The sequence below is a fragment of the Vanessa cardui genome, chromosome 27 (assembly GCF_905220365.1).
Source record: "Vanessa cardui chromosome 27, ilVanCard2.1, whole genome shotgun sequence".
In the NCBI taxonomy this organism is placed as follows: domain Eukaryota; kingdom Metazoa; phylum Arthropoda; class Insecta; order Lepidoptera; family Nymphalidae; genus Vanessa; species Vanessa cardui.
The window spans coordinates 1,312,214-1,330,485 of record NC_061149.1 but is presented as its reverse complement, the minus strand read 5'-3'; the positions used below and the strand labels follow the sequence as shown (position 1 = coordinate 1,330,485).

At 36.6% G+C, this 18,272-nt stretch overlaps 1 protein-coding gene across 1 annotated transcript in view; it reads left to right on the top strand.

The window, feature by feature from the left end:
• Positions 1-3,192: 3,192 nt before the first annotated feature.
• LOC124540933 (mucin-5AC-like) overlaps positions 3,193-18,272 on the top strand; it is a 30,426-nt gene continuing 15,346 nt past the window's right edge. The window contains exons 1-10 of the mRNA XM_047118708.1: positions 3,193-3,220; positions 4,275-4,471; positions 8,658-8,867; positions 9,544-9,750; positions 10,380-12,155; positions 12,989-13,933; positions 14,427-15,065; positions 15,448-15,897; positions 16,374-16,823; positions 17,337-17,786. Coding sequence (XP_046974664.1) covers positions 4,277-4,471; positions 8,658-8,867; positions 9,544-9,750; positions 10,380-12,155; positions 12,989-13,933; positions 14,427-15,065; positions 15,448-15,897; positions 16,374-16,823; positions 17,337-17,786 — 5,322 coding nt within the window. The 5' untranslated portion in view covers positions 3,193-3,220; positions 4,275-4,276. The remainder of the gene's footprint in view (positions 3,221-4,274; positions 4,472-8,657; positions 8,868-9,543; positions 9,751-10,379; positions 12,156-12,988; positions 13,934-14,426; positions 15,066-15,447; positions 15,898-16,373; positions 16,824-17,336; positions 17,787-18,272) is intronic.

Below are 18,272 nucleotides of genomic sequence, written 5' to 3'. Positions count from 1 at the left end.
AGTTAATACCTGTTGACTTCCAAGCAGAATATATTAATTTAAATATTTGTATAAACTAACATGACTTTGTATTTTTTAAATGTTAGAAAAGAGTAACTACTGACTTTCTTGCCGGTTCTTCTCAGTAAAACTACTTTCCGACACGGTGGTAGCTTCACTTAATTGTTAAATAACGATTCTAAAGTGCTTGTAACAGCCTACTTGAATAAAGTTTATTTTGATCTTTGTAATAGTATATATAATATTTAAACAACAAGAAAGAATTAGTTTGAATAATATTGTTTTAAATCGTATTAAATAGAATTAGTAGGTAGTAAAAAATGTCAGTGTGGGCCACGTCTCCCAAGAAGACGACAAGAATGATTTCCAGCGAAGATCTGCTGATGTTTAGTATAAAATATAAAACGCCAAAATGTTTAATATACACGGGCATCTGCGAGCCTGTGGATGTTGTAAATTAAATAAAAAAAGGGGGTATAACGCTTTTTATTTACGTGAAAATCTACTGTAAGCCGAGTAAAAGGGCTTCCAACAAAATTACTTTTAAGTCTCGCATTCTTTATTTATAAGAGCCACATTCACTTAGAACACAATAGTAACAGTTACTAGCTGTCAAATTAGGAAGCCCACTTATATAATAATATAATATACTAAATCCTCCAATTTTTTAAAATATAGATTCAATATATTTTCCGTTAAGCATAACAAAAGAGTCTGTATTTATTTCGATTAGATTTTTTTAACAATAAATAATTCACTACTCTTCAGCTTACAGTATTAATCAAATCAAATCAAAATAAGCTTTATTCAAGTTGGCTTTTACAAGCACTTTTGAATCGTCATTTAACAATTAAGTGAAGCTACCACCTGTTCGGAAAGTATATAATAAGTAGGTATATAAGATTATTCGGAATTCTTTGTGATATATTCGTTGCAAGTATGTTGTACAAAGTCCAGAAAAAATTGGTGTCTCATTTCATATTTATCGATACAAATAATCGTTTACAAAAATCTATAAAATGTATCATCGATTTAATCATACTGGTATTTCGAAGCGATTTTTACAAACACAAAGGTATAGTACGACACAACTTAGATGTAGCATCGGCAAATTCAATAAAACCGATCACTGCTGATTTACAAAACCAATAGAAACAGCTCCCTATCGCGCCTTTCGACGCTATTCGTCGCTATAGATTCTCGTGAAATCGACGTGTCAAATTGACGAATATATCAGATCATATGATATTACAAGTTGTTACGTTTGTGTAAAGATCATATTTACATAAGAAATAAATACTGATAATTTAGGATAAAGTAAGTAAAGTAAAGTAAGAGCCTGTAAATTTCCCACTGCTGGGATAAGGCCTCCTCTTCCATTAAGGAGAGGGTTTGAAAGATATTCCACCACGATGTTTCAATGCGGTTTGGTGGAATGCACATGTGGCAGAATTTCGATGAAATTAGACACATGCAGGTTTCCTCGCGATGTTTTCCTTCACCGCCGAGCACGAGATGAATTATAAACACAAATTAAACACATATATGTATATATAGTGGTGCTTGCCTGGGTTTAAACCCGCAATCATCGGTTAAGATGCACGCGTTCTAACCACTTGGGTTTAGGATAGCGTTCTCAATACGGACGTGGTCGGTTTTACGAATTTAGCCGATGCGACATCTAAGTTGTGTCGTGTACATAGAATACCAATTAAAACTGTTTTTTTCTTGTAGATTTAACGATAATGTGATATCTAGTAAAAAAACATGTGAAAACTGTGTTCACATATATATTATCGCGATACGAGCGACTTCTTAGAAGTATTTATGTTATCAACAATAGACTGCCTTCTTTATTAATAATAATTTTCGTATTGACGTAAGCAATTATGTATATTCATTGTTATTTAATAATATCACGGACTCTTGAATTGAAGAATAAAGCGCTTGTAAAATTTTAAAGCGCCTGCAAATTTGAAGTATAAATTTTGAATTAGTTATTTAAAGCGTTTATTTGGGCAAATCTTCAATATTTTAACGGTAGTTTTAAATTAACATAAAGTAATATAATTGTGTAAACGTTAAATAAAAGGTTTCGATTACAATATGGGTTAATAAAGAGTTTAGCTAGAGATAAATCGTGAGAGACCAAAGATTCATACAAAACCAACCCGCACTGAAACAGCTTGGTAGAATATGTTCCGAACCTTCGCCAGAAAGAGAAATGAGGCCTTAGCATAGCAGTGGGACAGTTTAGGATGATAGACAGCACTGATACGATTTTCAATGATTATGATTACGTTTCGATAAATAGGTTTTGCTGTCATTAAACTTTGTACATCTGTATCTAAGAATTAATAAAATTAAATGCTTATATATATACAAATTGGAATTTAAAATAGTTACTGTTTAAGTCTAGCGTGGATTGGCAAGAATGCTAGCAGTATTTCCCCGTTGAATCGCAATTCCGATCCTCTGAGCGAACGAACCAGCCCTCCTGTCACCAGGCAATGAGGCGAGGTGTTATACTTTTGATGAAGCTTTCTGCATCACTACTCCAATGGTCAAGCGTTTCAACAGCAAATGGGAGTAAAAATTAAAAAAAAAATTTGTTGGACCACAATTAGCATTGTTATTTTTGTCCAAGATATGTAGCTAAAACTTGACGATTTACAGCCTTTCGATTAGAGCAATGAGGCATTTTAATTTTATTAACTAGTAACCCGCCCCGGCTTCGCACGGGTGCTATGATATGACATCACAGTAGAAACTTCTAAAATTATCAATTTATTTACTAAATTATCCATGCATTGTACATAAAAATCTTCTGGAATCACTCTATCTTTTAAAAAAACCGCATCAAAATCCGTTGTGTAGTTTTAATAATTTAAGCATACGTAGGGACAGAGAAAGCGACTTTGTTTCACACTATGTAATGATATAGGGATTGTGTAATGAGAAAATATACATTTTTTAATGTATGTTTTAATAGATTTTTATATGTTATATAGCGTGATAATCACATTTGCTTAGTGATAGTTCTGGTTCGATAGTAGTAGTGGCTTAGTGTCCCCGATTACATGTTTAAAGATTTCTTTGATCAAATGAAAATAAAAATTAAAACATGTGTCCATTCTTAACTATTGGGAAATACTTTCTATAATGTGTTTAACATAAGGATAACAATATCACAGAGGATTTTGCCGACTTCGACTAACAGGTGAAGTAGATATAAACACATATTAATATTTAAATAAACTTTATTCAATATCAATTAAATTATTTGTTAATTAACAATAATTAATATTTTAATGAATCGGTTTCAAGTTTCAGCTGTTTTTTTTAACGCGTTTTACACAAAAAATCACTACATATTTCGACGTGAAATTTGTACCTTTACAGTCAGCATGTGTCTGAGAAGGCTTTCGGCTAAACATTAATGTTTAACATATATAATTAAAAGGAACTGAGATGGCCCTGTGGTTAGAACGCGTGCATCATAACCGATGATTGCGCATTCAAACCCAGGCAAGCACCACTGTATATATGTGCTTAATTTGTGTTTATAATTCATCATGCATGTGTCTAATTTCATCGAAATTCTGCCACATGTGCATTCCACCAACCCGCATTGGAACAGCGTGGTGGTATATGTTCCAAGTCCTTAATGGAAGAGGAGGCCTTATCCCAGTAGTGAGAAATTTACAGGCTGTTACTTTACTTTACTTTAATAAAAATTCAACGTAATCAAAGGCCGGTTCTAATGAGTTATAGAGGCGAGTAAAAAAATTCCATTAGATCGATTTTATTTTAAACGTTGATAAGTAATTAATCTATACAAATAAAAGTTTAATGTTTTTATGTTAGTTTGTCATGCTATACCATTCATCTGTTCGTGATGAAAATTTGGTGATTTAGTTTGATCATGACAAACGGTGCTGAGTTTAATTCTAACGCCGCTCCTGTGCTGTAATATGGCGTCATATTATCGAATTATTTGTATAAAGAAAGCGTTTGCACATAATTAAATATATTTAGTAGAGAATATATATAATATAATTGTTTTAATAATATTTTGGAAGATATGAAAGCCCGTAGTGCCAAGTGTAAACAAAAAAAAAACGCCTTTTTTCCTAGTCTTCAAAAAAATTATATTTTTTCATTTTAAATTAAATATTGGTTCTTTGTCAACGGTACTTAAGTTGATGCTTATTTTGTTTTTTTTTTGTCAACGCTACTTAAGTCAATGTTTATGTTTTTTTTTTCTTTTACAGATATGCAAATATTTATATTCCTACTCTTGCTCGGCCATGGCTGGGCGAATTTCCTGCCCAATGGGTGTCCAGCCGATTTCAGCGTCCATCTCCTGCTGCCGCACGAAACCGACTGCACCAAGTTCTACCAGTGCAGCAATGGTAACAAAATCACCATGCAGTGCGGTAGGGGAACAGCCTTCGACGTAGAACTGCAGGTAACTATATGTGTACAAGAATATCTACATTAAAATAGTGTATGTTTTCACGCTTTCTGTGACGTTTCTTAGATGCTGTGTTGTCAAATGTTTAAATATTATTTTAGACATGTAATTGGCCTGATGTAGTCGGTTGCAATCAACCAACTTCATCAACAACGACAACACAAGCGCCAACGACAACGACAGAGGCGCCGTCAACGACGAGGGCGCCGTCCACAACAAGGGCGCCTTCGACAACGATAGGGGTGCCAATTACGACGACAACAATCCGCCCAGTTGAGCCCGACGAATGTCCTCACTTAGACGTGATTTTAAAGCTCCCCCATGAAATTGATTGCGATAAATACTATAATTGCAGCGATGGTGTCAAAATACTTCTTAATTGTCCAATCGGGAAACATTTCGATATGAAATTGCAGGTAACTTACTCAAAGACGTTCGATATCGAATGATTCGAATCAAAAAGATTAACGACCGCGCGTTTTGAATATGGAAAATGTATTCTTTATTTAAATATTCTTTTATTTTTAATTTAAGAGCCACAGTCTTAAAATTTCATTGGTTGATGTTTATTGGGAGACGTAATTAACGCAATCCCATTGGTTGCTTTGGTCTATGACGTAATTACGCAACAAATATGGCGTCTGATTTTTATTATACAATTTTGTTTATTCAGTTAACAACACAACGCTACGATTTTTTTAATTATGAAGTTTTTTTTTATAATTATTTTTGTAATAATTCGAACAAAGCATAGGATTAACAGATTTATTGTGAATTTAATTGAATTTGTAAAAACTTAACGAAAAATACTCATACGTTCCTTTAATTTTTGACGTTAAAAAAAAACTTGTCAGATAGTTACTTATCATTCGTTTATAGTCTGTGGCTTCTGTTTATGATTTATTAGTTGTTATTGTGATGAAGTTTTTAAATTTATTTAAACTATTGCTTCTTATCTATTAATTTATTACGCCTATATAGTAGGCCGGTTACTGTATTATTGTTATCGTTTAGTAACTACACTTTGATTATAAAAAGTCATTTCCAATCAAAATTTATAGGAAAAATCTTTTGTGTCATTAAAGATTTTGACAGTGATTTAAATTTGAAATTCGAATCAATATAAAATTGTAATGTTTTTGAATCACACCAAGACAAAGGTCGCACTGCAAAATGCCGCGTCGAATTCGTACTTAACTACTTTCTCACAATTTTTTAATTGAAAATTAGTATTTTAATTACTTTTCACTATACCTATTACACATGGCATAATGGTTGAATTTATCGTTTTTCAGTTAATACATGAACAGTTAATTAATAGTTAATAAATACAGATTAAAAATATTTATGAAAACGGTTTGAATTCAGTATGATATAATAATACTTTTAAATTATCTTTCCTATACTTAAATACATCATCGTATAGTCATGATCGCACTGATAAAATTAAAGCCCCCTCTCAAATATTAATTAATTTATGTCCCTGAAGGTTAAGCCCCGTCTGACAAGCCCCTGGTTATAGACAAAGATTTAATGCATAGATTATATATATGACGGTATAACCGTTTAAATATCATTATATCATTTTGTAATCAATAAACGATACAAATTAGAGATACTGTTTTGTTAAATCTTATCAAAAAAAGCAAGAAAATTAATTGTCGCGTATTAAACAATGGCCAAGTGTGTGCTGGATAACCGCAGGGTTCCGTATAATATTGGAAATAAGTGACATTTGTCAGGGATTTACGATACTTTCGAATTAAGAGGCAATTTTTTATTTAATTTTCCTGCAGTGAGTTTAAAGTAAATACTCTTTTGAGGGAATCTTCTGCCTTCTGTCACCCGAAAGTATATGGTGTACTGTGTAGTGAGGAAAGATGTCCTTCACATTTGTGTACTAAAACACGTCAAAAAATCTTTGGAGAATCGTCAAAATTATTCATTGTTTTATTTCTGTCCTATTTATAAATCCATACTAATATTATAAATGAGAAAGTAATTGTCTGTCTTGCTTTCAAGCCAAAACTACTGGACCGATTCAAATGTAATTTTTTTCACAAATAGTCAAGAGTCTGAGACAGGAAATAAATTACATTTTTGGTAACAAAGAGACCTCTTCGTATACAAATCATCAACGTAATTTTTGAAGTGAATTCATTACGTCAGTAAAGTGGAAGTTGACAGCTGGTTAATAAGGCATGTCAAATATTATGGATGGTTTTTATCAATACATAAGGAACCCTAATAATGTTTATATATCATCGATGTTAACAGATATAAATAACAATGTAATCTTTGTACAAACGCGCCGCTCTAATGATTCGGTGCCTTTCAAGTTATCAAAAAATAATATTCATTGCAAATCAGGAAATAATTCGTATAATTGATTTGATAAGTAATTAATTAATATTGTATATTATTTTTCGTATGTTAAAGGATTTGTATGTACTATATATTTAGGTGGCGTTGGACTTCTAAGTGGAAAATGTTAGGTTGTCATGTGTCAGGCAAAATAAGTATATGTCCTTTCTGTTCAAGTTTGCTTCATACCAAATTTCATCATCGTTTCAGCGGTTTCGTCGTGACAGACAGACAGACAGAGTTACTTTTACATTTATAACATTAGTATCTACAATTTATTAACATAATAATTAATAACATTAAACGCTTATAATACAAATATGAACTAAAACTAGTTACTGTATAAATCTTGACCGCGTGAAATGGTGGCAAGAATGCTAGCAGCATTTCCCCGTCGAATCGCAATTCCGATCCTCTGGGCGAACGAACCAGCCCTCCTGTCACCAGTGGAGACAATGAGGCTAGGTGTTATACTTTTGATGAAAAAATATTAGTATAGATTTAGAAGTTCTTAATGTACTTTTGTGTCTAATCGTATGTTTCATTTCGGGAGGGGGCGTGAAAAAGTCGATCGAATCAATTCTTTTTTACCTGTAATACGTAGTCGTGAAACTTAATTGGACTCATAAAATGCATACGTAACTTAGTAGTAGTATATGTGGCTTACTTCCAAAAGTAATCAATAATAGTTCAAAGGAAAATATCATAAAGTGCTGTCGATTTGATCGAAATTCTTGTTCAGAATATACCGGATGTATAGACGTATCTATTATTATATACAACTAGCAACCCCGGCTTTGCACGGCTGCAATGATATATCACAGTAGAAACTTCTAAAATTATCAGTGTTTCTTTACTATATTGTCCATGTATTATATACAAAAACCTTCCTCTGGAATCACTCTATCTATTAAAAAAAACCACATCAAAATCCGTTGCGTAGTTTTAAAGATTTAAGCATACATAGGGTTATAGGGACAGGGAAAGCGACTTTGTTTTATACTATGTAGTGATACTGAGATTTTCTTTCTGCTATTTATATTGTTATTTTCGGTGATCGGGATTCTATAACTGAATTTGTTTTTTTTTTTTTTTTTATTTGGGATTGTAGATTTTGGATAGCATATCAAATGGTACTGCCATTATTTTTGTTTAAATTGTTTTTTTTTTTTGTAATTAGATGTAGACGGTTTAATAAAGGAAGTTATTATAAAATCGGTGTATTTATTATATTCGAAAAATTTACTTTATTTGTTAACAGATAATATACATTTTTTGTTTAACTATAGTGTTATGATTTTCTTCTAAATGTTCTGATTTTCCATAACACAAGTGCTTTAGCTATTTAAACTACTTAGCTACTTGGGATCAGAATAATGTACGTGATGTTGTCCAATATTTATTTATTTATTTTGTAATCTCAAAACAACTGATGTTTTTGTCACTTAAATCTTTGACTGACGAATATTAAAAAAAAAAAAAAAAAAAAATTATAACATTCCCTTATCAGGATATTTTTTTAATTATTGAAATAGAAAGTTTGCTAAGAAATAACAGCAGGAGTCGAGGAGTTGTTGAAAGGAGGCGAAGGTCTCAGCAACCGAGGTGAGAGTGTGTGACACCATCGTAATTGAAAAATTACGTTGGCGAGAGTGTGAAACGCTGAATGCATATCTTTATGCACATGTCTGCGCATGTGTTGTCCTGATTTTATAGCGTGATTTTTTTATGGTTTTACAGGGTGTTTTGAAATGAGTTTTTTGGAGGGCTTGGATTCTTGTTGTTTTTTGGTAACTAATTCCGTTTTATATTTCAGGAATGTGCTGATGCACAGAATGTGATCTGTGCAAGTGCTGGGGAAGGGGACAAGGATCTTAACCTTTTACCCAACGGTTGCCCAGTCGACTTCGGTATTCACAAATTGTTGCCACATGAATCAGATTGCACGAAGTTCTACTACTGCAACTTTGGAAACAAAATTGAGAGGAACTGTCCTGGTGGAACACATTTCAATCCTAAGCTGCAGGTATTTTATACACTACACACAGTCTGTTACAGATCCACTCTGCTAAGGCTTCCTCGCCATTTGACAAAGTTCCACCATGATTTTTTACATGCTGATATTTTGGGTACACAGACAGGTATCCTTATATACATTTGCCTTTGTCACTGAGCACGAGATCCATTATAAAAACTAATTAAGCATATTATAATTGAAATTGTAGTCATTGTACATCATAGGATTAGTCCAAACATTTCATCACAGCCAAAAGTCTAGTGACTATTTTTTTGCTTTTCCCTCAAAAATTTAAATTAGCTCTGGAAGTTGGCATTTATTATTCTCATGATAAAGCGTTAACTTTTTCATGTCATTGGATTATTTATCCAATATATTGAGACCCAATATGGCCCAGGATTTCAAACCCATTGAAGCACCCCTGTATATTTATGTGCTTAGTTTGGGTTTTTAATTCATCACGGGCTTAGCGGTGAAGGAAAACATCGTGAGGAAACTAGCATGTGTTTAATTTTAACGAAATTCTGCCACACATAAGACCACCAATCCGCATTGGAGCAGCGTGCTGGAATGTTCCCCTAACTTTCTTCTCAAAGAAGACAGGAGGCCTTTGTCAAGTAGTGCGAAATTTGCGAGAATTTATTATTGTGATTATTTATACATTAATATGATTAATATTTTCCAGGTATGCGATTGGCCAGAATCTGCTGGTTGTATAAGTGGAGGAGGAGACAGTGGTGGGTCTTGGCTACCAAACGGCTGCCCCTCGGATTTCAGCATTCATTGGTTATTGCCTCACGAAACGGACTGCGCTAAGTTTTACTATTGTAATTTTGGTGAAAAACTCGAAAGGCATTGTGCTCCAGGAACACACTTTGACCCTAAATTGCAAGTAAGTTCTTTATTATTTTTTTATTGGTATACAGATTGGTCATAGATGAGAGGTCATCAACATTCATTATTCAATCGCCATAGTGTCACCAACTTTGGATAAGGAGCCTAATATATCACATTTACATCTGAAATTCCCCCATAATACAAGATTTCTAATAGTGAAACATTATACATATTGAGGAGGTAATACCTGCCAAATATACTTGCACCATAATTATAGCATGCTATAGATTTGGTGCAATAAAAGTTAAAGAAGTAAAAGGTCTTATTGTTCAATTAGAAGCGTTGTAATTATAGACTAGTCTTCATTCACAATCAGCTGTTATGAAAATTATGTTTCATTATTTCCTTTACCAGAATTATCCTCTCATTGGTTAATTGGGAAACATGTGACTTTAGGGAATTGCTTCGAGTCAGATTCATGATTCTGATAAAGCATATATTCAGACAATCAAATGGGGCATCAATTTCTTTTAATTTAAATTAAAAAGAAATATATGTATTTAGGTATGTCCGAAAATTTTGAATCCTCCATGGAAATAAATTTGAGAAAACCCTTAAGGCATAAATACAACATAATCTAAAGCGCTTGTGTATTGACAAACTAATTTTTATAATTATTTTAAGGTCTGCAATTGGCCAAGTGCAGTTAATTGCACCTCAACAGTAACAACAACGAGCCCGGGTTCAACAGAATCATCAACTGGAACAACACAGTATATTCCAACGACTACCAGGGAAACTACAGCACCCTCAGTAGAAACTACAACAGAGTACATTCCAACGACCATAAGGGAAACTACAGAGCCATCTGTGGAAACTACCGTCCCAACGACTATTAGGGAAACTACGGAGCCATCTGTGGAAACTACCGTCCCAACGACTATTAGGGAAACTACGGAGCCATCTGTGGAAACTACCGCCCCAACGACTATTAGGGAAACTACGGAGCCATCTGTGGAAACTACCGTCCCAACGACTATTAGGGAAACTACGGAGCCATCTGTGGAAACTACCGTCCCAACGACTGTTAGAGAAACTACGGAGCCATCTGTGGAAACTACCGCCCCAACGACTATTAGGGAAACTACGGAGCCATCTGTGGAAACTACCGTCCCAACGACCATAAGGGAAACTACAGAGCCATCTGTGGAAACTACCGCCCCAACGACTATTAGGGAAACTACGGAGCCATCTGTGGAAACTACCGCCCCAACGACTATTAGGGAAACTACGGAGCCATCTGTGGAAACTACCGCCCCAACGACTATTAGGGAAACTACGGAGCCATCTGTGGAAACTACCGTCCCAACGACTGTTAGAGAAACTACGGAGCCATCTGTGGAAACTACCGTCCCAACGACCATAAGGGAAACTACAGAGCCATCTGTGGAAACTACCGCCCCAACGACTATTAGGGAAACTACGGAGCCATCTGTGGAAACTACCGCCCCAACGACTATTAGGGAAACTACGGAGCCATCTGTGGAAACTACCGTCCCAACGACTGTTAGAGAAACTACGGAGCCATCTGTGGAAACTACCGTCCCAACGACTATAAGGGAAACTACGGAGCCATCTGTGGAAACTACCGTCCCAACGACCATAAGGGAAACTACAGAGCCTTCTGTGGAAACTACCGTCCCAACGACCATTAGGGAAACTACAGAGCCTTCTGTGGAAACTACCGTCCCAACGACTATTAGGGAAACTACGGAGCCATCTGTGGAAACTACCGCCCCAACGACTATTAGGGAAACTACTGAGCCATCTGTGGAAACTACCGTCCCAACGACCATAAGGGAAACTACAGAGCCATCTGTGGAAACTACCGTCCCAACGACCATAAGGGAAACTACAGAGCCTTCTGTGGAAACTACCGTCCCAACGACCATTAGGGAAACTACAGAGCCTTCTGTGGAAACTACCGCCCCAACGACTATTAGGGAAACTACGGAGCCATCTGTGGAAACTACCGCCCCAACGACTATCAGGGAAACTACTGAGCCATCTGTGGAAACTACCGTCCCAACGACCATAAGGGAAACTACAGAGCCATCTGTGGAAACTACCGTCCAAACGACTATTAGGGATACTACGGAGCCATCAGTGGAAACTACCGTTCCAACGACAATAAGGGAAACTACGGAGCCATCTGTGGAAACTACCGTGCCGACGACGTCTCAAGAAACTACAAAGGCTCCTGTTGAAAACACGACAGAAGATGTGTCGACTACAACTGAATCCATAGACACAACTACACCCATTAATATCGAATGTCCTCCTGGAAATCTTGGTTTCGTGCCGCACCCTGAGCACTGTGACGCATACTACTTCTGCGTTATGGGTATTCCGACTCTAATGTGGTGCAATGAGGGAGATGAGTTCGATCCCGAGAGAAACGTGAGTTAATGTTTCCAGTTATTTACACAAAACTAATTGTTTAGATTTTCTATCTCCTATGGATCTACTTATAGTGGCTATCTTTATCTTTCTGAAACACCCAAATCAATTCGAAGTATTAACGATATGATGTAGAATAACCAATAATTAGATTCATGTACCACAATATACTAGAACCAAGGCTCTAACCTGCATAAACATTCCTATTATAGTACGACATAACGTAAATGTAGCATCGGCAAATTCAATAAAACTGATTACTCTCGATTTATACCACCAATAGAAAAAGCTCCCTATCCAATATTCGACGCTATAGATTTTCGCGTCAGTTTGACCCGAAAAAGCAAGTACATTTTAAACCGACGTATCAAATTGACGAATAAATATTATCATAAGTTATTACATTTACGTAAAGATCATATCCACTTAAGAGATAAATAGCGATAATTTGGGATAGGGTACTTAATTCAGATGTGATCGGGTTTTACGAATTTTGCCAATGCTACACCAAAGTTGTGTCGTACTAAACCGGTTATTTTTTTTTAAATACAATACAACTGGTATTCAAAGCTAGTCATAATCGTAAATCATAGCTTACGAGGTTTTTCATAATTTTTGGTAAAATAAAATTATCAGCCCATAAATATCCTACAAGATTTGACTCTTATTCCGTCAATTTTGTATCCGACGAAATTTGTTTCTACAGTGCCGAGCATAAACACATTTAATTGCAAAAAACATAGAAGTACTCGTCCTGATTAGAACCCAAAATCTTAGTTAAATCTTGGCCTGTATCATCTCTTTATTTTAGAATATGCATTTTAATGTTACAGATTTGCGTTGAAATATCAGAAAACGGTTGTTTCGCCTCGCAAGGCCAATGGACTCCAACAATACCAGACCAGCCAACGACTGAAACGACCCTTACTACTGGTAACATCGGTAGTACAACGGAATCCGATGCAACTACTTTGAGAGAAACGACGGTACTACCCGAAGAGACAACTACAGGGTACATTTCAACGACTATTAGGGAAACTACAGAGCCATCTGTGGAAACTACCGTCCCAACGACTATAAGGGAAACTACGGAGCCATCTGTGGAAACTACCGCCCCAACGACTATATGGGAAACTACGGAGCCATCTGTGGAAACTACCGCCCCAACGACTATTAGGGAAACTACGGAGCCATCTGTGGAAACTACCGCCCCAACGACTATATGGGAAACTACGGAGCCATCTGTGGAAACTACCGCCCCAACGACTATATGGGAAACTACGGAGCCATCTGTGGAAACTACCGCCCCAACGACTATTAGGGAAACTACGGAGCCATCTGTGGAAACTACCGCCCCAACGACTATATGGGAAACTACGGAGCCATCTGTGGAAACTACCGCCCCAACGACTATATGGGAAACTACGGAGCCATCTGTGGAAACTACCGCCCCAACGACTATATGGGAAACTACGGAGCCATCTGTGGAAACTACCGCCCCAACGACTATATGGGAAACTACGGAGCCATCTGTGGAAACTACCGCCCCAACGACACCTCAAGAAACTACAAAGGTTCCAGTTGAAACCACGACAGAAGATGTGTCGACTACAACTGAATCCATTGAGACAACTACACCCATTTCTATTGAATGTCCTCCTGGATCACTTGGTTTCGTGCCGCACCCTGAGCACTGTGACGCATATTACGTCTGTGTTATGGGCAATCCGACGCTGATGTGGTGTAGTGAGGGATACGAATTCGATCCAGAGAGAAACGTGAGTTTGTGTTTTACTTAATTACACTTTCATTATACTGTCCATAACTAAGATTTTATATCTCAAGTGGATCTAATTATACTGGCTCAGACATATTTCCAACAGCCTCAAAACAATACAAAGTATTGATGATCGTCAGTAGAATAACTAATATAATTAGTTAACGATAAATGTTAGCAGGCAGTAAACTCCATGAACACACTTATTATCTGTAAATACATTAAAAAAAAACATTTACGAATGTTAGCTCGCGTGGTCTCTCAAATTTTAAATCCTTCTTCTAATCGACATCGTTTTGTTTCTTGAAAAAGCTTAGAATCTCATTCCATCGATTTTGATGCAACAAATGTTTCTACTCTGCTGAGAAAACACATATTTAAGCACTCTGAAACATAATGGCACTCGCAACCGACTTGAAATCAAATCTAAACCAACATGATTTGAATCAGCTTTATCCTGTCTGTACTTATGAATATTCATTTTATGATTACAGTTTTGCGTTGAAATATCAGAAAATGGTTGTTTCGCTTCGCAAGGCCAATGGACTCCAACAATACCAGACCAGCCAACGACTGAAACGACACTCACTACTGGTAACTACGGCAGTACAACAGAATCCGATGCAACTACTCCGAGAGAAACGACGGCACTACCGGATGAGACAACAACAGAGGATATTCGAACAACACCATCAGACACAACAACTACAGATCAAGAAACTACAGTGTCCCCTGTTGAAACTACAACAACACGTGAAGTTACTGAACCCACAGTAGAATCTACTACAGAATACGTTCCAACGACTATTCGAGAAACAACAGAGCCAACTGTGGAAACAACTACAGAGTACATTCCAACGACTAATAGGGAAACTACAGAGCCGTCTGTGGAAACTACCGTCCCAACTACGACTCAAGAAACTACAAGCGCTCCTGTTGAATCTACGACGGGAGATGTATCGACCACAACTGAATCCATTGACACAACTACACCCATTAATATCGAATGTCCTCCTGGAACTCTTGGTTTCGTGCCGCACCCTGAGCATTGTGACGCATATTACGTCTGTGTTATGGGCAACCCGAACCTAATGTGGTGTAGCGAAGGAGATGAGTTCAACCCAGAGATAAATGTGAGTTTTTGGTTCAAGTTTATTATCCCTTTTACATCTAGTAATACTGACTGTTTTCATCTCTCTGAAATACTTAATTCAAATCACAGCTTTGATTACTTGTGGTAGAATGACTAACAATAAGGCTTATTTTCCATGATATACCTACTTGTACCAAGCCACCAACCTCCTCCAATATCTAAAAAGTAGAACTGCTGCCCCTGATTAACCAAGAATCTAAGTTTGAAATAGGTAGTATTTAATAATTGACGATTTAAAACGCTTCATTGTGAAGTTTACTTGAATAAAATTGATTTGATTTGATTTGATTTAAAAATATAAGTGCTTTAGCTACTGGGCCTTATCATCTCTATATTTATGAATATGTATTTTAATGTTACAGGCTTGCGTTGAAATATCAGAAAATGGTTGTTTCGCCTCGCAAGGCCAATGGACTCCAACAATACCAGACCAGCCAACGACTGAAACGACACTAACTACTGGTAACTACGGCAGTACAACAGAATCCGATGTATCTACTCCGAGAGAAACGACGGCGCTACCGGAAGAGACAACGACAGAGGATATTCGAACAACACCATCAGATCAAGAAACTACAGTGTCCCCTGTTGAAACTACAACAGTGCGTGACATTACCGGGCCTACAACAGAAAGTTTAGCCACTACGACAGAATCCATTGACACAACTACACCGATCAATGTGGAATGTCCACCCGGAGACTTTGGTTTCGTGCCGCACCCTGAGCTCTGTGACGCGTATTACGTCTGCGTTATGGGCAACCCGACACTGTTGAGGTGTACCGAGGGATACGAATTCGACCCAGACACAAACGTGAGTTTATGTTTCAAGTTTATTGTACTCTTCATTCACTCTCCATCTTAATTGTTAAGATTTTATATCCTATGTGAATCTACGTAACTTGTCTCAGACAGCTTTTTAACAGTCCGAAATCAATTCAAAGTATTGATGCTCAATAGAAGCTTAGCTAATAATTAAGTATCCATATCAAGATATGCTAACACCAAGGCCACAACAATTTGTATATAAAGTGAAACATAAATGACATCTTACTTAAAATTCCGGGTAAAAAAAATTGTAAGCCCGTAAATGTTGAAAAGGTTAAAATGTTATTACATTGAATTTGATCATAAAAATGTCCCTCTAACGCGGAGCACACGCGTACTTAAGCATGCAGAAGCATTTGCACAGATATTCTGTGAAATCAACTCTGAAAAAGAACCACTTAAATTTCTAGATACTAAGTCTTGTCATGTCTATATTTATAAATATTTATTTTGAAATTACAGTCTTGCGTTGAAATATCAGAAAATGGTTGTTTCGCCTCTCAAGGCCAATGGACTCCAACAATACCAGACCAGCCAACGACTGAAACGACTCTTACTACTGGTAACTACGGTAGTACAACAGAATCCGATGTAACTACTCCAAGAGAAACGACGGCACTACCAGAAGAGACAACGACAGAGGATATTCGAACAACACCATCAGATCAAGAAACTACAGTGTCCCCTGTTGAAACTACAACAATGCGTGACGTTACCGGGCCTACAACAGAAAGTTTAGCCACTACGACAGAATCCATTGACACAACTACACCGATCAATGTAGAATGTCCACCCGGAGACTTTGGTTTCGTGCCGCACCCTGAGCTCTGTGACGCGTACTACGTCTGCGTTATGGGCAACCCGACACTGTTGAGGTGTACCGAGGGACACGAATTCGACCCCGAGACAAACGTGAGTTTATGTTTCAAGTTTATTATACTTTTCATTCACGCTCAATCTTAATTGTTAAGATTTTATATCTTACTAGCTGTGTCCGCGAACTTAAACGCGTTTGAATTTAACAAAAAAAATATTGTAGCCTAAGTTACTCCCTATTACATCAATTGTCTGTCAGTGAAAGTTCCGCCAAAATCGGTCCAGCCGTTTCAGAGATGTGGATCTACTAATACTGGCTTTCTTCATTTTTCTAAAATATTTAGTTGAAAACAAATTTTTGATTATTTGAGACTGAATAACTATTCATGAGATTTATGTAAAAGTAGAAGCTAACACCAAACCACCAACCTGCATGAGGATATATATTACCAGTTAAAATATGCCATTGATTTAGATCCAACAAATTGTTCCCATATCTAAAATGTAGGACTGCTGCCCCTGATTAAGAATCGAAGTTTAAAATATAAGAGATTTAGCTACTGGGCCTTATCACCTGTATATTGAAGACTATGCATTTTTCTGTTGCAGGCTTGCGTTGAAATATCAGAAAATGGTTGTTTCGCCTCGCAAGGCCAATGGACTCCAACAATACCAGACCAGCCAACGACTGAAACGACACTTACTACTGGTAACATCGGTAGTACAACAGAATCCGATGTATCTACTCCGAGAGAAACGACGGCGCTACCGGAAGAGACAACGATAGAGGATATTCGAACAACACCATCAGATCAAGAAACTACAGTGTCCCCTGTTGAAACTACAACAACGCGTGACATTACCGGGCCTACAACAGAAAGTTTAGCCACTACGACAGAATCCATTGACACAACTACACCGATCAATGTAGAATGTCCACCCGGAGACTTTGGTTTCGTACCGCACCCTGAGCTCTGTGACGCGTACTACGTCTGCGTTATGGGCAACCCGACACTGTTGAGGTGTACCGAGGGACACGAATTCGACCCCGAGACAAACGTGAGTATATGTCTCAAGTTTGCGATAATTTCCAAACACAATTATTAAAATTTCATGTCATATGTATAATCTAATATTAGGTCGATCTACTTCTACTGGTTTACTTCATCTGTTCAACAGACCCAAATAAATTTAAAGTATTAATGATTGGCAGTTCAATAACTAATAATTAGGTTGTTTTACCAAAGGATGCTTGCAGAAATAAACTTACAAGAGCATATAACTTATTAGTTTAAACATTTCATTCGTTGCAAGTTACTCGTATTTATAAAGTGAAACATTAATTAACCGTAGCTCACATGGCTTCGCAAGTTTTTTTGGTAAAACGAAATTATCGAATTGTAAATTTCTTCCTTCTGGACGAATTAACTCTCTTCTCTAGAAAAGAGATTTGAATCTTAAGCCATCGATTTTCATCCGACAAGTATTGCTATACCGCTGAGCACACGCACATTTTAGCACATAGACACGTATTGGCATTTTCAT